This window comes from Pleurodeles waltl, chromosome 9, assembly GCF_031143425.1.
Source record: "Pleurodeles waltl isolate 20211129_DDA chromosome 9, aPleWal1.hap1.20221129, whole genome shotgun sequence".
Classification (NCBI taxonomy): domain Eukaryota; kingdom Metazoa; phylum Chordata; class Amphibia; order Caudata; family Salamandridae; genus Pleurodeles; species Pleurodeles waltl.
Window position 1 is genome coordinate 789,788,246 of NC_090448.1, and position 21,268 is coordinate 789,809,513.

The 21,268-nt window shown below is 42.0% G+C and overlaps 1 protein-coding gene across 1 annotated transcript in view; it reads right to left on the reverse strand.

Annotated features, from left to right (window-relative positions):
* The window catches only part of PYGM (glycogen phosphorylase, muscle associated), a 152,604-nt gene that overhangs the window by 114,325 nt on the left and 17,011 nt on the right, over positions 1 to 21,268 (reverse strand). Inside the window, exons 2-5 of the mRNA XM_069208006.1 lie at positions 17,150 to 17,251; positions 16,523 to 16,601; positions 16,120 to 16,223; positions 13,559 to 13,690 (exon numbers count right to left, since the gene is read on the reverse strand). Of these exons, the coding sequence (XP_069064107.1) occupies positions 13,559 to 13,690; positions 16,120 to 16,223; positions 16,523 to 16,601; positions 17,150 to 17,251 (417 nt within the window). The remainder of the gene's footprint in view (positions 1 to 13,558; positions 13,691 to 16,119; positions 16,224 to 16,522; positions 16,602 to 17,149; positions 17,252 to 21,268) is intronic.

Here is a 21,268-nt window from a genome sequence, read left to right on the forward strand (position 1 = left end):
CCCCATGGGGCCAGCAACATGTCTCGGTTTGTGGCAGGCTGCTAAAACTAGTCAGCCTACACAGATAGTCGGTTAAGTTTCAGGGGGCACCTCTAAGGTGCCCTCTGTGGTGTATTTTGCAATAAAATGTACACTGGCATCAGTGTGCATTTATTGTGCTGAGAAGTTTGATACCAAACTTCCCAGTTTTCAGTGTAGCCATTATGGTGCTGTGGAGTTCGTGTTTGACAGACTCCCAGACCATATACTCTTATGGCTACCCTGCACTTACAATGTCTAAGGTTTTGTTTAGACACTGTAGGGGTACCATGCTCATGCACTGGTACCCTCACCTATGGTATAGTGCACCCTGCCTTAGGGCTGTAAGGCCTGCTAGAGGGGTGTCTTACCTATACTGCATAGGCAGTGAGAGGCTGGCATGGCACCCTGAGGGGAGTGCCATGTCGACTTACTCGTTTTGTCCTCACTAGCACACACAAGCTGGCAAGCAGTGTGTCTGTGCTGAGTGAGAGGTCTCCAGGGTGGCATAAGACATGCTGCAGCCCTTAGAGACCTTCCTTGGCATCAGGGCCCTTGGTACTAGAAGTACCAGTTACAAGGGACTTATCTGGATGCCAGGGTCTGCCAATTGTGGATACAAAAGTACAGGTTAGGGAAAGAACACTGGTGCTGGGGCCTGGTTAGCAGGCCTCAGCACACTTTCAATTGTAAACATAGCATCAGCAAAGGCAAAAAGTCAGGGGGCAACCATGCCAAGGAGGCATTTCCTTACAATTCCCTTCCGCCAATCAATCTGATATGCTCTACCCAGAGGATTTAATCCATCTGCGCTCAGCGGAATGGGTTCTAGCCCCCTAAAGTAGCTTCCTACATGGCAGGGCGCCTCCACAAACTACTAGACAAGGAGGGGTGAAATCACCTTAAAGCAGAGTGTCTGCGCCCCTTCCTGAAAGGCAAAGTGGATCTTACGCTTGAAATTGATGCCAGGAATTGATTTTGTCAGATGTGTGGGTCTTGCAGACAGTGAGAAGGTTTCATATAGAGTTCTATGGCTCCCCAGTTCAAATGTGGAGACCCCTACCTTTAAAGTTCTCCCTAGCCCAGATAGAGCTAGTGGCTGCAGAAATCTACCAACTCTTGAACAAAGGGATGATATCCCATGCCCATCATCATCCTTCAGGGCTCCTCAGCAACATTTTCCTGATGGAGAAGAGGGATGGGGGGGGCACTGCCCTGTTATCAACCGGAGGGAATTCAACAAATGGGTAGTCTTCCGTCATTTAAAAAATGGAGGGTAACCATCTTTTGCGAGATCTCTTATGACTGGTTGGTGCGTCTCAATCTGAAAGATGCCTACCTTATTGTTCCCATTTTCCCTCCACATCTTCGCTTCCTCCAGTTTCGGTAACAATCACAAACATTCAAGTTCACCTCCCTCGCCTTGGGGCTTTCTTCAGCTCCTTGGTGCTTCACAAAGCTCTTAAAGTCGGTGGTGGAGTTCCTCAGATCTCGAGGTATCAGACTTATCATATATCTTGATGATCCCTCTAATGGACCAGTGCCCACATCATCTATTCGCTCCACTCCATTCATCTTCTGGAATCTCTCGGCTTTGTCATTAACCAATCAAAATCTTCTGTTTCCCTCATAATCCCTTCAATTAGTGGCCTTCATAGTGGATTCGGTCACAGCGAACTGGAGTCTTCCCTCCCGGAAATTGTCCAGGATCCGACACAAACTCAAGCGGACCCTAGCCAAGAGAACAATTTCCCTGCACCACCTTGCCCTCATTATGGGTCTTCTGTCTTTCTCCATTCAAACCATTTTTCCATGGCCCTCTCACTACCGAGCCCTGCAACACTTGAAAATATCTTACCTGCAGAGGGGTCTCACGTACTCCCAGGTAATTCCCCTCTCAGCGGAGGCCCGAGAGGAAGTGCTATTGTGGATCTCCCACATGGAGGCATGGAACAGGTGTGCCATTTTTGGCTCTCAACCAGAATAATGTCTTGTGTTTATTTCCGTCCTGGCCTTCTAATAAATAACTGTTGAGGAAGTGAATGTTGGCGAAACTGGCAACCCTGATATGCCTTGTTTCCTGTTGTAGAGTATCGGACATCAGGGTGTTGGATATAACATATCGATAGACATACTAAATGTAATCCCAGGATAGTCTCATAGCCGGAATACCCTGGGACCCTGAAATTTTGCATGGTCAGAGGGATCAAAGCTTATGAAAATATGACGTATGCGCTCTACCCGCACGGGAAGAAGCAACTGTTCATTGCACTGATAAAAACCCCATAGGGCCTTTTCATCTGCTACGATCACTAGATGGGTCAAATGGATCATGAGCGAAGCTGGGATCGACCTTTCTATTTTTGGAGCATATTCAGTAGGAGGGGCAATGTCATCCAAAGCTTTCTTTAGGTGCCAGATTTGAGGATATCTTCAATGCGGCTGACTGGTCTTCGGATTTCACATTTAAGACCTTTTATTTTAAACTGGTAAAGAATAGGTCTTCGATAGTGATAGGCAAGCTTTAAACTAGCCTAATTCTTGCCTCTGGTCCTGACAGAATTAAACATTTCCCAGCTATCGTAATGAAAACTTTCCGATACGATAGCCAGGAAAGGTTAGGGGACATCCTGCCCACCCTGGAGATTTGGGGAGTCCTCCTGCCCGACGTAACAGGTGGGTATGATGAGTTGACCTGTTCAGTTTAGATCGAATCTGTGATACTGATGACATTCATTGTGAATATTGTTTCTTGTAATGGGTTTTTACTTGAAGTTTAAGTTACAACATATAACTGAAACTGTCATATTGCGAGCAATGAGAGAATTTGTTCTTTTCATGCACATGTTCTGTGTCATCTCAGGAACGGATACCTTGAAACACGGCTAGGGACGTTTTCTACGGCTGAGAGTCGTAGGAAGAAAGAGGAAGGAAAGACGGCTGCAAGGGCTCTTCAGGGACACGCTGATTAGCTGGCGTGTTCTGAACTGTTTTGTCATTTTTTTCCCCAAGTTTTGATGGGAAATGTAGTTCGGTGACTGATGGAATCTCTAGGGTAATGGCTGCTGTTCAATAGAGTGAGGAAAGACTAAACCTAATCCTCACCTCTGTGTCCTTAATAGAATTGAAACTTACTGTTACAATAGGTAGGACATTTTTCATTCACGATCACGTATAAGTCAAACAGAACACAAAATACAATGCCCATGTGGGATATGTTCGGCTGTGCTTTAAAAAAAAAAATAATAATAATAACAACAACAACAACAACTACTTTACTGGCAGGTGGGTTAAAATAAATATATATTAATTTTCTTTGATTACGCCTGCCAATAGATTTTTCTCTTTTTTTTTTTTTTTTTACTTTGCACAAAAAAGTGCTGTGCAATTAGACTGTGTTACGTGGTGGTCTCAAAAATAAAATATCTAGTTCATGTTCTTATTTCTACATTCTTTGTTTATGCTGCAGCTTGCTTTCAAGTGGTGGATGAATACTCTACCAAGCAAATTATGATATTATGCAGTACTTCGTGCAGATGGTGCTAAAAGGTCATTTTATTTTGAGAAGGACAGTTGTTCTATTAATAGACACAGCTGCTCATGTGTCCTGGGAACTCGGTAAACGGGGGTGAGCGGAACGCTGGTGAAGAAATATACAAGAATGTAGCAAATTGAGAGAGTCTCTGCACTTTAATTACTACATCTTCTAGGATAAATTCCCTAAGGAAATGTATTGGCAGATTACGGAGAATGTAGCATCAAGGAGCCAACGTATTATATTTGCCAGCACCTTGTGAGTAAACTCGTGCTCCTCCCTTCTCAGGAAATGTCTTTTATCTTATTGACTAAGGCAGGATAAGTGCATAAGACCTCATTCAAAACCACCAGCCAAGTACAACGAATATGATCGAAGCAGATGTCAGTGCACACAGAATACCTGAATTGACGGTTCTCTTTTCTGGGAGTAGGTCTTGTGTTTCTTTCCTACTAGAATGTGAGCATAGGCATTCCTAAGAAGTAATGAGCTAATAAAGGGATCCTGATTGATCAGCGACTTTACAATCTTGGGATTTTCTTACGTTTTAACAATTTATTGAGAACTTCCAGATCCAACCTAGCAGGGTTTATCACTCGAAAATGCCTTCAGTGCACCTCTTTTTGTCCTCTTTGAACGTCCTTGAGAAGGGAGTGTCCTGTGAGCATGCTTAAAGCTCTGAGGTTTTTGGCTAAGCTCAACTTGAATATAATGATAAATTAACTTGAGCAAAATGGTTTACCAAAGATCACACTATTTGATTAAATGTGAAACCATGAATTGGATTTGGGTGTATATACACAACATGATTTAGCCTGTAGACCACACCTTTTTTCCTACCATACCTCCTGAAGATTATACTTTTAAAGATCGGAGAATCTTAAAGTCCTGCTCCGATCAGGATGCAGTATGTAGAAATGGAAGAAACCGGTGACGAAGCATTGAATGATGTCCTTTAACCATTATTCTATAAAGGGAGCTGTACCCATTCTTAACTGTATGATCCATGCGAATGAGGTATGCTGTAGGACTCGTGAACATTTTAAGTCTCCTTTACGAACTTCGTCATCCTGGTGAGGCCCTCCTACATACCAGTTTCCCACAGATCAAACAGTGTGTTTGTCATGACTATTTCAAATGACATATCAGCATTATTTCTAAAGATCACTAAGCTGCATCTGCTTGAGCATCTGGAAAGAGTATGAAAAACCCTGTAGTGAAGCTATTTTTCTGGCCATGTTGCTAAGTGAAGAAAGGTACTCTTTCAGAATTCTTGCATATTTCCCCTCACGGTTGATCCCTAACTTCTGGTATCAGCCTTAAAGGCTTAACATTTGCCAATATCTCAGCTGGGTAAAATGTAAGAAATGATTGCCTCATTGATGTAGTTTGCTGCCACTATCCAGGAACAAGCACAGTGACCAGAAGAGCACTTAATTTTATTTTTGGAGTTTAGCGCAACTTGCATCAATTAGTTGAATCAGTGTGTTTTCATCCTCGATCACTGATGGTTCGTAACAGAGATGAAAACACAAGCCTATTTAAGAGAGCGGTGCTTCCCAAAAAACAAAAAAAAAAAAAAAAATACATTGGATGGTGGTCCCTGGGGGACAATGTAGGTGCTTCATTATTTAGCAAGAGAGTGTTTATAGCAGTTGCATGGCCAATGGTAAGGTTGTCTGAAATGGATCTAGCTGAAGCAAACAGTTGTGGATTTATTTGCACAGCATCTATTTCTATTTTGAAAATAGAATAATGAAAACATTGGATTGAGAACTGACAGTAATAAAGAGCAATAGAAACTGAATAATTTTGGTAAAGTTTGGACTATTATGTGGGTTTATTGGAGTACCTTCTAGGACATAAGCTTTGCACTGGTCATCACCCAAGGAAGCCCTCGGCGTTATAAGCTACTGATAGTTGTTCCAAGACCATAGTTGGTTGCCTTCTACAGTTGCACATATGAAATCATTAAAATAAGATGTTTTTTTCATTTAACATGACAAGTGTGCTTTAACAAAAACACAGGAATTTTCTGCACAGCGGGTAAGGCGGCCTAGACACCCTCTCCAGACTGGTCGGTATTAGTTTAATTCACCTGTTCGGTTCACTCTTTCTGGGATGCCCCACACTCTGAGTATAGGCTGGGCTTCACCTCCTTTGGAATCCTAGAGCTAGGTTCTCCATTTCATTTCTTAGCAGGACCGGCCATGGACAGACTCACATCTACCCAGCAATATCTGCAGACTTAATATGATGTACATTCACCTCTGCAAGACAGGCTTCCTATGATACCAATACCTGGATCTCAGCAGCCCTTTCAGCAGTCTGCAGAGCACTCCTTCCTTTGGGCAGGGAAGAACTCAAAACTGTAAAAGAGCTGGAAAGTTTGTGTCCCACTTTCATAAAATTTTCAAGGACGTTGATGCCACTGTAATGCCCAAGAACCGATTTGAAGAAGTTCCTTTTCATGGTTCATTTTTCCTTTTGTAGAGCAGACACATTCTTTTGAAAGGTGATAGCTCCCACCGCTGGTAAGAGGCCGACTCCAAAGAGGCACCCAAGACATAAGCACAGTGAAGCATGTGAACTCAACACCTAGAGGAGCAGTAGGTGGGAGACAAAAAGGCCAGCCCTATCTAGGATATCCCCTCTTTTGAACAATAGAACCAGCAGACTGAACTCCCCTTGACCACTATCAGCCTGAATGGCAGCGCTCAAGAAGACATAATTGTCAGATCCTTGCTAATAGGTCAACACTGAATGACTAACACAGCCCGTTCCCTTTCTCCCACACTTCATTATCTGAGGCTACACCCTCTAAAGGCTCCGAACAATACTTTTCTGAAGTCTGGGAAGCCTGTACCTCAGTCCCAATATTGTGCAGTTTTACCAGTGATATCCAAAAAGGAGCACTATAGTTTCTGTAGCTATGCATTCACATACAAAATGGAGTTCTGCTACCAGTCACTGATCACAGACCAGGCACAAAACAATCTCACACAGGAATGTCAGTACAGGGTCTGTGCAATGCATTCAAGCAGAACTTTATACGTGTAGGCCCTGTAGGCACTATGCATATCCCTGAACAGAAAAAAAAAAAAAAACAGAAAAAAAAGTATTGTCAGTACTATCAATTGGAACAACCTGCGGCAAAGCCAACAAGGTTCACCTTGGTGACATACTGGCTTTGCAAATGTTTTTTTTAGCCATGGTGCATAGCATCCCTGGTGTGGCTAAAATAAAAAAAATAAAAAAAATAAAAAATGCGTTTGACAACCGTCCGTGTCATTTTGTAGGCATGTACACACCTACAAAATGAAGCAGAAGCAATTTTTCTTCTTAGTTACCGACCCAAGTTGGATTAGTAACTAAAAATAAAATACAACTTGAAAAATGGGCGAGAGGGTCAGAAGCAAGATTGAGGTTGCACCTCTTCAGACCACAAAGCCTGACTCTGCGTCTCACAACCATGATGAAAAGCCTAGAACTGAGCATGCATGCATGAGTGTCATGTGTGCTGGCCCAAAATATTATCAGGATACCAGATAAGCCACTATTAGGATCATTCGGGGCAGGAGGTGCAAGCCTGTAATACCTCACAAGGGACATTTCTGTTCCCAGTAACGTCAACTGGACATATGTGGGTACAGAAACGAAAAACAACTAGTTTTGCAATAGTCTTTTTTTATTCCATGAATAGCATCCTTCTCAAAAAACTTAAGTACACAGTTCATATTCACTTAACCATAGAAAGATGTAGCCTACTACGATTTATATATTCAGAACAGCCCAGGTATAGGGTTGTTTTATGAAGTCAGAGTTTCTCTGTATACCTAAATTCAACAGAAATAATTGTTTGTTCAAAAGGACTTTCAACCACATCATCATTGTGGCATGCTTCATCATCGAGTCCTCACCTGGATTGTGAATACAACCAAATAGATTCAACCTTACTTAAGGTGGCTCTCATATTATGCTCAAATATCAATATCATTCGTTAAAACTGCCTGATGGATAACTCTATCCCATTTTCCCCCAAAATCTTATAATCCTATAGCAAAGTTAAAAGCAAAAGGACACGCTTTGAGTGTACTGATTCTACTGCCTCAATGGGTCTACATGTCACAATGATAATGTGAGTGAGAGTCCTTTTAACAAGCAATTCTGCCTGGGGGCTGGGCTCACAGGTTCAAAAGAACCCCAATATGAACCATAGGCAAAAAGACGGCATTTTTGTGTATACATACAATGTGTTCCCAAACAGTTTACCTAATGCAAAATAAAGCACTGGGATGCAGAGTTCAATAGTGTTAGCATGTGAAGTTAAGCTTTCCATGTGGCGTAGTCTACATGTTTGACGTGTTCCCCCTCTAATTCAGTACTGCACTCTGTTGCGAATTAAGGATGTTCCTCACTCCGTTACAATTGATATAAGCTTTTATTGTGTGTTGTTGTATTGACACTGTCAGTGCTCCCTCTCCAGCAACTTGTCAACCGCCAACTGACTGTAGAGAGAACACTTTCAGCATCTTGGAACATAGAACACTAACATGACATTCCACATTAGAGATAAATACACATTACAATATATCTTCCCCCTTTACAATCCATAAATGCATTTCCCTAATCAAATACTAACTATATACAGATGACAACTCAAAAATCAAATAATGTTTGCATTAAACGTAGATAGTCTGCTAAATACTTTGGTGTCACACACTGTCTCACTCCTCTTGCCCTCTCACATTGCACTTCAGTACCTGCACCTTCCTCCCTCTCCTCCTTGCCTAGCATTTCTCCATCATCATAAACCCACTGCACCTCTCCCTACCCGTTTCTTTGTTGTTCTTTTTTATTCCCTTTCTATCCTTCCTTCTTTCATACAACGCCACTCTGCGCATGTTCCATCCTTCATTATTTTCCAAAACTATGAATGACTCATGTACCTCTTCCACTTTGTATTGAGCTCGAAATTTGCTTAGCTCACCACCAATCCTACCATGTTTCACCTCCACCCAGTCTCTGATTCTTACTTTCTCTTCATTCTCCCTTTGTTTCTTATCTACCGTATCAAAGTCTCCTTGACAAAGCAAAGTTTTTATCCACGCTGGAGAAATTTTTGTATTTACTTTTCTCCCTCTCATCACCCCAAGTGGTATTCTACCTGTAGTGTCAATACTGGTAGTGCGATACGCCCATACTAAGTCACACACCATCTTTCTTACATTCCCCCCCCCCCTTTTGCTATTGCCATTTGGATCACCCTTTTCACCATGCGATTAGCCCTTTCCACTAGGCCATTTGCTTGGGGATTATACAACGAGGTGCAAGAGTGGTAAATCCCACAATACTCCAAGTATCTGATCATCTCCTCTGATACCAACTGAGTTCCATTCTCACTAATTATCTCATGCGGGCACCCCTCTTCCTTGAACACTTCTTCAAGTGCCCTTATCGTGCTTTGAGTAGTGACACTGTGCATGAACCTCACCACTAACCACCTGCTATCAACGTCTACCAACACCAAGGCATATCTCAAATCATAATTCAATTTCCCCATGGGTCCTAAAAAATCTAAACACACTGTGTGCCACGGGACGCCCGGATCACTTATTGCACCCATCGTGGCCTGATCTCCCACGCTCAACCTCTTTTCCCCCTCCTTGCAGTCATCACATCATTCCACCCACTCATTCATCTCCTGATCCATACCTGGCCAGCAAAAATGTTCCCGCAGTCTCCTCTTAGTTAAAGTCTGACCCAAATGACCCTCATGTGCAATTCTGAATAAAACGTATCTCAAACCTTCAGGTGGCACTACCCTATCCCCTCTTACGATGATCTTGTTATTGCACACCATCAACTCGTCTATCACTTTTATATATGGTCTAACAGATAACGGCGCAGTACTGTGTCTCCTGCTTCCCTTGACCTGTTGCAAAACTACATCTCTGTCAATACAGTCAAACCATGTTTTTCCTTTACCGCTCCTTGAGTCCACTCCATCACATCATCTATAGTTGCTACTGCACCCTCACCTTCACATGCCTCCACCTCTTCCTTATCTACCTCATACCACGGTAAGGGTGATCTGGACAAATCATTCGCCTGAATATTCCTACACCCCAGAATATATTCTATTGTGTATTGGTATACCTGTAACCGTGCCACCAACACCTTCCCAGCTCCATCCTGTATCAAGAATCTCACTGATGGCTTGTGATCGGTACGTATTATTATTGGTGACCCCCACACATATTTCCTGAAATATTCCAAAGCGCATGCCGCTGCCAATGCTTCCCTTTCTATAACAGCATAGTTGCACTCCACGTGTGTCAATGAGCACAAAGCAAACGCTATTGTCTTTTCTCCATTCTCATGCTTCTGTGTTAATACAGCTCCCAAACCCACTGCACTAGCATCTATAGTTGTGAATCTCGTATCGAATGGAACCAAAATTCCTGCTGAAAAAATGTCTCTTTATGTCCTTAAAAGGCCTTCTGCTGGTCATCCGTCCATTCATATCTACAACCCTTCCTCAATAACTTTTTTTATACTTTGTTTTCCCTGCAAAACCTCTTACGAACTTTGAATAGAATGAACTAAAACCAAGGAATGATCGCAGTTGGTCCTTGTCTAATGGGTGTGGTGCTTTCCTTTTCGCTTTTAGTAAGTCTCTTTTCGGACTCCCTTCAGACGATGACAATGTGTAACCAAGGTACTCCACCTCTTCAACACAAAATATACATTTTTTAAGTGTTAATCCTGCTTCAATGACTCTGTCCAACACTCTTTCAAGGACTATGTTATGATTTTCAATGGTAGCTGAAAAAAAACAAAATGACGTCTTGGAAATACACGATCCCATTGATTCCCTTAAAGATTTGACCATTCATCCTTTGAAATACTCCAGCTGCAAGTCCAAAAGGCATCCTTGTAAACTGGAATACCCCTTCCGTTGTTATGAACGCTGTAAGTTGTTTGGAATCTTTATGTAACCTTATCTGATGTATGCACTCCTTAGGTGTCATTTGGAAAAGTACTTCCCTCTTTTTAACATCAATGTTAGCTTATTAATATTGGGAAGTTATCTGTTACTATGTTTTGATTCAATGTGCGTGAATCCACACAAAATCTGAACATACCATCTGATTTCTACCTGATGACAACTGGAGAAATACAACTCAAAGTCTCTATTGGTTCAATTATGTTTTGATCCTCAATCTCCGGAAGCATCTGTTTAATTTCTTGTCTAGCCTTCCACATTTTACGCTGAATTGGAATTGCTGAAGATTTAAGTTTTATTCAGCCCTAGAGCTCTGATTTTTTCCGAAAACGCTGCACTTGCCCATACCAGTATTTGTGCTACTGTAATTTCATCAACTATCATGACTTGGCTTGGTGATCTAGAGTCCATTATCAAATGAGGGTCATAATGGTGCTACCATCCTAGTATTGGAGGTCCACTTTCTACCACATAACTTTTTCCTTGTACCTATCTGTCTTGGAACTCAATTTTAGCTAACATATATCCCATTATCTTTTCTCCTTGGTAACCACCCAGGATTAATGTCTTTGGGAAGTAAACATACTTCAGATAATGCAACTTAAACAAGTCTCCGGGAACAATTGTGTATAGGGATCCTGAATCTACCATCAAATGAAATTTTCTGTTTCTCACAACAAACATAGCTTTCGGTTTGTTGCGCCCCTCTTTCTCTACTGGACCATACAATATACGTAAAATTCTGTCTACATTTAGGTCTTCCTCTTCTCCATCATCTTTGATCATGCTATTTTCAATCTGTTATTTGATTTACACATGCATGCGAAGTGCCCTATTCTTCCACATTTTTTACAATCCTTGCCCACAGCAAAACAATTGTTAGACTCAGATGTATGGCAACTACTGCCACATCTTGTGCACATTTTTTCTGTCTTCACATTATAGTTGTTTCCCTTCATGTAAACACCATTTTTATTCATGCTCGCGGCACAACCCTTAGTGGTGCCTGATATTTCTTTCTTGTTTTGTCAACATATGACACATCATCATCAGCTGTTCTCCATTCCATTTCTTTCATACATTGCTCTGACTGTTCCACCACCTTTGCTATTTCTATAGCGTCTTGTAGTGAGGGATTTTTTTACAGCCCATAGTCTCTCTTGCATCCTCTTATTTTTGCATTGAACTATCAACTGGTCCCATATCATTTCATCCCTCATGTTTCCAAACTGACGTTTTAATGACAGCTCTCGTAATCTTGTTACAAATTGGTCTATGGTATCCTCACTTTTCTGTGGTTGAGAATAAGTACACCTTACTTTTGTAATTGGTAGATGGAGAATAGGATGCTACAGGAGGTCAGAAATACAATGCTAATTTGCCATTTAATTTTGTCTCAAACGCTTAAAACGACTGAGCAGTTTATAACAAGCTAATATTTCTCATAGCTGTTTGATACAGTACGCATCACATACAGACATCACCTACACCATAACACTAAATTTCAGGTGTTCTTTTCACTCATTTTGCCAGAGTCCCACAACTCTAGTGACGGCAGAACCTCTCAGCTATGACCAAATTGCTCTGTATGCTGATCTATCACCAATATAATTTAGAAATAAAACTTCAGCCACTTAAATAGAAGGTGGTAATTGAAAGAAAGGGAGAATGGGAATAGAACTGACTTAAGAGAGCAACTCCAAACTATAGAAACTACAGCCAAGATGAGCCTAGTCACCACCATCAGCATAACAAAACCAAAAGACAAAATTCTTACACCACATCTTATCCTCATCTGAATGAGTCTTTAGTACCATGTAGCTCACCAAAATACAAGAACTTGGTGGTTGATGGCCATTCAGCTTTATGGTAGTTATCAGGGAATTCATGGCAGTTACAACTTCCAGAAGCATGTCATTTACTGCAAGGTGCCCATTTTGTTTACTGTCTGACTACTGCTTTGTTCTGGCAATTCTGAATGCTTGCAGAGCATGCTGAACTGGCTCTGCTCAAAATGTCCTGCAAAGTACTTGCACTGACATTTTTACTTGACAAAAGTGAGGCGGCTGGGAACAGAAGAAACCCTAAGCAAGCTAAAAATAGGGATATTTGAACAAAGGGGACAGCAAACGTGGCCACATAGCAGCAGAACTTAACTCTGTATACGGTGAAGTGCAAGCCCACTGGGTTACTTAAAGGAAATGCACCCCTCAATACTAACTTTTTTGTAATAAGGAGAGATTATTAGCCAACAATGCACCCACAACTCTGGTGTTGTCTTTAATAAAGAAAGAGCTCTTTTCCATACAGAGGACATGTTTGGTAGTTCCAATCGGTCAACACGCTAGTGAAACTGGAAATGTACTTCTCTTTATCAAAAGTTCTGTGGTTTTTCTTTAAGACATTTACTTGCCTACTTCATGATAACATCTGTTGTTGAGGTACAAAATGTTACCTTGCCTTCTAAAAAATAAATGTCTACCAGGAACCAATCGTGGGTAACTCACTATGAAGTCAATTTAATATCCCCATATTACATTTTTCACAGCGACTGGCTCTCCGCAATCAGTTGCATAAGGGGATATTGACTCAATTTTAAGAAGGTCATGGGGACATGCAGAAACTAAACCAGACAGTTTGTTGATATTAACATAAAGGCCTTTTTCCATCATTAACCAACTTATAGTCTGTCTTATCGGTCCGTAATGTAACCATTTTTTTTTTCACTACCCAGCTTTAGTTCTGTCTATTGATTAGTAAAAATGGTTCACGGACTCTCTGATTTAAAAGAAAAGCCTTAAAAACGTTTGGCGGACACATTTACAGTTACAAAGATGAAGGCTAAGAGTCTGCTCCATGTGTGAAAGGTATGTCAATTTGATGCAGTACAGATCTGGCATAATAGTCTTGGACCACCATTCATCCTCTCCAAATGCCTCTCTTTCTCCCCTGTATTTACACATTAAAAGCCAAGTAATACAAAAGCTCCACATTACCTGGGTGTCGACCCACTTGATGCCTTCATTGGTGTGCTCCACACGTCCATAGAAGTGAACAGGCAGCATGTATTCGGGACGCGCCTTCTCCCAAGGGTTACCATACCTCAGCCAGTCATCAGCTTCTTCCACCTATGAAAATCACATACACAAAGGGAAGTTGATAAACCATGACACGTAAAAAGACATTTAAATAAACGTTATTGCAGTCTCATAGATGTTTCACGTCCTAGATAAAAACGCTTAAAGTAAATGAATGCTAAGGTTATATAAAATAAGCACAAGACTAAGAAACTTGCACTAAGTACAATTATCCCGACCTGGTGTTGTCCAAAAAATAAGAAAAAAGACAAAAAGTTTCCAATATCCAATAGTGAGACATAAGGAACTTTGCAGGTCTTAGAAAGGGGACTGAGCAAGCGAACACCACCACTCCCAGGGGAGAACAAAAACCATGAAATGCAATCAGCAACAGTAACTTATTGCTTTATCGATCAAACCCATACCTGTTTCTCAGAGTGGGGCACCAATTGGGTGTGAAAGGAATCTAATATAAAACCACTTAAACTCAAGCCTTTGGAGAAATGCTAAACATCTCACATGAAAAAAAAAGTCCTTAGGCCACAGTGTGCCATGATCTACTAAACGAAGTCCAAAATGCAGAACACCCCAGACATCTGCTTCTTCCATCAGACTCACCTGTACAACATTAACCAGTACTATTCTACAAGTCCCATATTGCTTTTGAGCCAGCAAAAGTCTTAGTCTCGCCTGCCACGAAGGGAGGATTTAATGAACGGCGACAGACACATCCCTCTTTACCCATTATTTAGCTACAAACATCCAACATGTCGGCCAAATGGTCTCCTCATCATACAATGACTATACTCCACTTTCACCTGCTCATATAAACCTCTGCTCCACATCTAAGGTTAGCTTTGCTGTCCCAAAAAAGAAATACCCCTAGAAACTACTTACACTGCCTACACCAAATCCTCTGATTGCTTCCAGGCACCCCACATTATTTACCAAATCCCTTCCTGACATAGTACTCTGTCATCTTACCTCAGACAGAACTTATTGCCACTTCCTTCAATTATCAGCCCTCCCTTGATTGCTCTCATAACCAGCCACTTTTCTTACCGGCAATAGATGCATGCCATCTTGCCCCCCCGCCAATTTCGTTACATGACTGCAAAACCTTTGTTTTCCTTAAGGAGAGGTCTACCTTGCCTAGCCACTGATATGGATCTGCATCCTCTTACCATAAAGGTCTCAAATTTTCATCTTATGAAGGCAGAAAAGGCTTCATCCTACTGCACACACTGCAGTCTTTCTTCATTTCTTCTGGACAGGGACATTTAGGGATTCATCTCAGTGATGGGAAAACCAGGCCCTGGTGCTCGCTGAAAGCCCATTAGCTCTTTGAAAGATGGAGGCTCAGCTCAATCATGTCAAGCCTGGTGTGTATAATCACAGATTTGGCTAATGGCTGTTCCCGTTGTCCCGGAGAAAGAATGCATGCCGCTTTGGAAAAAACATTTTATGCACAGTGAAGCTCTGTTGGTTCTGCGCTGCTTTGTAGATAGGTAAAGAAGCATCACCCTCACCAGAAAGGCATCAAGAAACACCACGGTATGGAAGTTGGACAGCCAATGGAATTGGCATCTAAAAATATTTCAACATCTAGCTGAAGGAGGACAAGATCACGTGGACGTGTGTGGACAGGACTGCGTATTTACTTGGTAATTCCTTTCACCCATTTAAGAAGGAGGGAATGCCTGTAGGGGAAGGTTATCCGTGCCATGTGAAAGAATGGGTGGGGGAGAGAATGAAGACTAAGAGAATGAAAGTTAACCACAGTGAACAACAAATTCTAGTTCATCGCAGGTTCGACCTATTTCCATGCTCCCAGAATTATCTGTTTAATTTTTTTCACATCTTTCTCTCTTTTCTTAATAGATGTCATGGCAAGCGCTAGGCCTCCAAGAAGCCCTTTTGCACAAAATTAGTGACAGGTGTAGCAAGGTGTAGAACAGGACTGAATGTGCAGTAGTCTCACCTCTTCTTTGGACTGTGTTGTGAGCAATAACATATGAATCTTGAGATATAGTGCTACATACACCGCCCGTAAAAGGAAAATTTGAGGATCTGGATAAAAAAATATATATATATATATATCTGTCCTGAACTATTATAACCTGCCCAACACAGTTTCAGAAGCAATCCCCCCCCCCCTTTGCTAAAAGCAGGCAGCATCCATTTGGTCATTAGCTCTTACAACAGTCACACAAAGGAAGCTGCTTAGTAAATGGTCAGATCTCTGATAATCCTGTTCCTACAATGAGTCATGCAGGAATACTAATCCTGGTACTGGAACAGTACAAATATAATTAGATACCATCACTCCAACTCCATTGCCTTCTAAGATAACAACAGGGAAGGAGGTTTAACTTCACTGAATTTCTGCAAGAAACCACCATCAATATTCAACCACATACTTACTGACACACCACAAAAACCCTTTCAGCATCCCACCCCCAGACAACCCCTTGCCTCACCTGCCAGCCACCACAGATCTTCTGGTTGAAGATCCCAAACTCGTAACGGATTCCATATCCGTAGGCAGCTAGACCCAGCGAGGCCATGGAGTCAAGGAAGCAAGCTGCAGCGACAGAAGGAAGGAGAGAGAACGAGCTTACGGAGGGGGTAGGAAAAGGCAAGCTGAGAAATGTCAGAGGTAAAGGACCCTTTAAATACACATGGGGTACCACTTATGAGTTTGCTTTCCTCACCACTGAGCTGGCGAGTGGGGAGCACTCTTATGAGTTAGCAGGTTATTCTTTTGTCACATGGGGAGAAGTCAGTTGAGTGTGTGCGTTTTTATACCATGTAGTGATGTTGCATGCATTAATTAGACACCACACACACACAAACAAATCCAGCTGCCCCTAAGGTTCTTACCTGCAAGTCGCCCAAGTCCTCCATTCCCGAGCCCAGCATCTTCTTCAATCTCCTCCAGGTCCTCCATGTCCAGACCGAGCTGTGAAAGAAGAGAAAACACAAAATGAGTGTTAAGCACTGCTTAAATTCAGGCCCGGGTGAAAGGTTGTTCCTCCTGAAACACCTGTAACAGACAAATAAACAATGAACATGTGTGTTCAAAAAGTCATTGGGCTCAAACACCTCATAAATAGGTGCCAAGACTACCCCTGCTCCAGTATATTAAGAAGACCAGCCTACAAAAAAGACCAACCAGAACAATGAGTAAAACCACAAACAAAGAGTGAACTTCACCCTGGAGTAGGATGATTTAAGCTGCGGACTGAACACAGAATGCCACAAATTGTTTTGATCACAGGACAGGACATCATGTAAAGGAAACAACTGAAACTCTTCTTCACATCACCTGAACCAGCCCAAAAGCGAGCACTTGGCTTTTTGGCATTCACGGAAGCCCTATTTCAACACGGTCACTTTAGTACCTCGTCACAGACGACTTCCCCCTCATAAAGATCACCAGAGATAAAATAACCAACACTCTATCAACTGTGGTACAAAGGTGGACCATTCATCTAGGTGTACTGTTACCTGGTAGGTGGCTTCATCGCAGGCGTTCTCCAGCCCCAAGTTTACCATGGTGTTTTGGAGTGTGCGACCCATGTAGAACTCCAGTGACAGGTAATAAATGCGCTGCGGAGAGACAGACAGAGGATAAGTCTTGGGACACATGCACAGCATGTGATCAGGCACGCCCGCCGCAAGACAGGAGGAGCAAGGAACTTCAGTTAAAGACACATCAATAGGTACAACCAAACTGCTTATCGGGTTAGTGTTCAAAATGGTGTATGGCCTCACACAAAGTTGTGAAATAAAAATTTTTAGTGGTTAGATTACAGACTGTAGTGTCACATCGACAAAAAAAAGCAACTCTCTGATCCCGGAATTTACGAAAATGGAAGAACATTAGATGCGTTAGAAAAAGCATTATTTTTTGTGTGGGACCCTTCTTACATCGGATGTTAAACTAAAACATGTTCAGTCCTGACGCTAACCTTATCGTCCATGTTACAACTATTACAAAACAAGGCACTTGCAAGCAGCCCGATGAAACTAGACAGTGGCATGTATAAAACTCTGCAGGACACTATGTAACATCTGGAAGGGGGTGGACGAAAGAAATGGGGTGTAACAAAAAATGCAATTTCCCCACTTAAAAATTTGTATCAGAACTGTAAGGGGTCTCTGCGAAAACACAACTTCTATAGGCCGCACACATCACGATGGAGTTTGTCCCACAAAATAATCCAGTAAAAATATTTAACAAGAAGTCCAATCACAGGTGCCATCATCACACAAGCAAAACTAAACTGCCCGCTAGATGGTAGAAAGGCAAATTATTTACAGAAGGTAAAATCGTGCCGATACATTTCTGGTCCTATGGGCAAGCCGATTGTGAGTATATTACGTTCAACTCAACTCTTCCCCCTACACCAAACCTTCTGCCAAATATAATACTTCACTTCTTAGTATCTCTACCGGACTGTGCAATCACCCTGCCAACTGTTTACATTATACAGGTTTCCTCACCTTCACACTTTTGCAGGACCACTGGAATTCCGGGAAGTTTTCCACATATTTATAGATCTACCAATCATGCCTCTTAATCCAACTGCTGCATAATTTGCAGACTAAATACAACTGCCAATCGTACTTACTCAATGGCAAATCATTTGTAAAGTTAACTGGTCACCTTTCAATTGTTTTCAGTATTCAGGTCTGTAATTCGTATTAAAGACATGAAACTTTGGTTAAGATATTACTGTGTGTTAAAATAGCAAAATATCACAAAAATGGACTCCCTCCAAGGGATTCATCTCACAGCCAAAGTCCAGGATTTGTATAGGGCCAACTGCCCACTACTGCTTAATACAATCAAACAGGATTTGCATAAACGGACACCCTTCTTCCCATCTTGGATGGGCAGAGTTAAAGCTATCAAGATGAACATTTTGCCCAGAGTCCGGTATTTGTTCCAGGCCCTCCTGGTCACGATTGAGGACTCTTTCTTTGCCTATCTACAAACTGTCATATAAGTTCATATTGAGGGACCAGTGCTTAATTTGAGCCAGTGGTTTCCGCACTTATTTTTCCGCATCAGATACAGATGGAAAAGCTCACACCTCAGAAAGACGGCAAAACCTTCACAAAGGAAGAAATCAGGAACTTGCAAGAGTGAAAAGGGTGCTGGGAGTATCTTGAAGTGGATTAAAGACATCATCCTTGCTATCCAGTGCGCCAGCATTTAAATGCACCAGCCGGTGGCTCCTGAGTAAATTTTCGGCACGGCACGCTTTCTTTCACAAATTAAGCACTGTGAGGAACTTGAAACCACGACTCCCTCTGAGGTTGCGACAGCAAAGCAAGCAGCATGGAGAACTAGTCTTACCAAATTTTAAATTATATTGTTACGCAGCATAACTCCCCATCTTATCGGGATAGTCTAAAACGGAGACAGATATTTCATGGGCTCATACGGAAAGAGCAGTCATAATATGACCTCTAAGAGAAGTGATCTGGCTCCGTAACCCCACTGACCTTGCAATATGTAATTAAGTACACCAGTGGGTCCAACCTTTCGGATTTGGGCCATGGTTAATAGCAATAAGGTAAAACAACATATTTCTCTCAATACACACCAGTGTGGGCACACCCAGATTTTACTCCAGTACTGGAAGGAACCACCTTTGCATAATGACATCTAGGGGTTTGTAGATACATTTTGGATTTTTCTGCCAGGACAAAATGAAATATTTCTCGCAATGTAAACTCGACTTTAAGTTGCTCAAAATGGAAAATATTATATATATATATATATATAAATAAAAATTAAGAAACTGTGTACTGTACCTGACTAATAAACATGCAGCAACACAAGACAAAAAACAGTATTCGAAAAACTGCTGATCACTCATACAACACAGAGAGGGCTCATATCCAAATTATTTTCTACAGTGAGGAATAGCACCCTTACACATAAGTGGGATTACCAGAGTAAGTGGAACAGGCTACTAAATACAACTACTTGGAAGAAATGTGACAGGTTGTGGCCAGACCTACACAATGTTCGATCTAAATCAAAACCAAAAAGATACATTACAAATTGCTCTACAATTGGCACTTCTATTCCTCAAAGATCCACAGTGTTTCCAAGATCTAGCCATATATGCTGGAGAAAGTGTGGTCAGATAGAAATTTCAGAACATATCTGGAGGCATTGCCCAAACATTCTACCGTTTTAAGATGTGTCCAAAGTCTTGAAGGAGATCATAGGCTTCCAATTACCTTTCACATCTGCCTTATTTCTGCTGGAGCGAACACTCCTGGTGCTTAAACGTGTAACACTTAATGACAAAGCAATACTCTGATGCTGTCTAAGAGTAGTGAAATTAGCCAAAACGGAAGAAATTAGATCCTCCATCAATTTGCCATTGGTATGGGAAGCTCTGGGAGATTGTAGCGATGGAACGCCTAATTAGCAACATTAAAAATTAACACTTTCCATTCAAGGCTGGCTAGACTCCAATGGTCGACCTTCTCTCGAAGGTCCATCCCAACACAGTATACTCATCACAACTGAGAACTTTGATTATTTTCTAGTGACTACCGATTTCTTTGCCATTGTGAATGGGGAAGGTTCAGAGGCAAGTGGGAAGGCACAGGAGAGTTAGTTTTTCCCCTTTTCCTTTATCTGTTTACAAAATATAGGAATCATTCTCATAACGGTATTTGTAAGCACATGCTGAGTATTATAATTAGCTAAATGTACATGAACTGCTGTGAACGACCAAACAATCTCAATAAAAAAAAAAGGCAAAATACTGATTCAGAATGTCGTGCAATCAGGATTCATAATTTGCCTTTCACTGCATCATAGTTTAGTTGCATAATCTGATCTTCTATTGATGCATAATTCCAGTGGCCTAAACTACTGTATGCCCAAAAGCCTTGCTTGCTCCAAACTGATAATGGCTATTCCTGCTTCCTGGCCCCAATTAAGATTGCCTGCATAAAGTGAAGTGCTCAACCCACGCATCAACCCAATGCTCTCCACTTCCAATTTGCATCTCTATTGAGCTAGCCTCCCTGAACTGGGATGACACAGGGAGCCTCCAATACGGTGAGTAGGCCATATGCCTCCTGACTTGGGTTCCCAAGGCCTCATCTCTAATTATCTTGATCCTAGGCCATAACCCCTCCAAGCGACTATTCCAGCGTTCTAGCCTTCATCTTATCTCCCCTTTTTCTGCCTAGACGACCTCCATCCAGTGCTCTCGCACTTTCCTTGACCTCCAGCTGCCTCTTGGTCTGCCTCCAAGGTCGACATTTCTCTCCTTACAGTCTGACCTTTGCAGGGGGTCACTGGAACTATTTCTGACAGGGTAGGTGGTACACCTGCCCCTGTATCTGGTGTCCTGTCATGCCCCCACGCACACAAGACGCCCCTGCGGCAAATGGCAGAGGTCATCGAAAATGTCAATCCGAGACATGAATAACTTTCATTGAAGAAGCAGCCGGTGTCCGCAAAGGGCAGCGGGAACCGCGAAGGACGGTTCTAGGATATACGACCTCTGTAGGGGTACATCAAAAGGTGCAGGCCACGAGATCATCTACACGTAGACACAGTATAGTGCCCAGAGCCGAATCAAG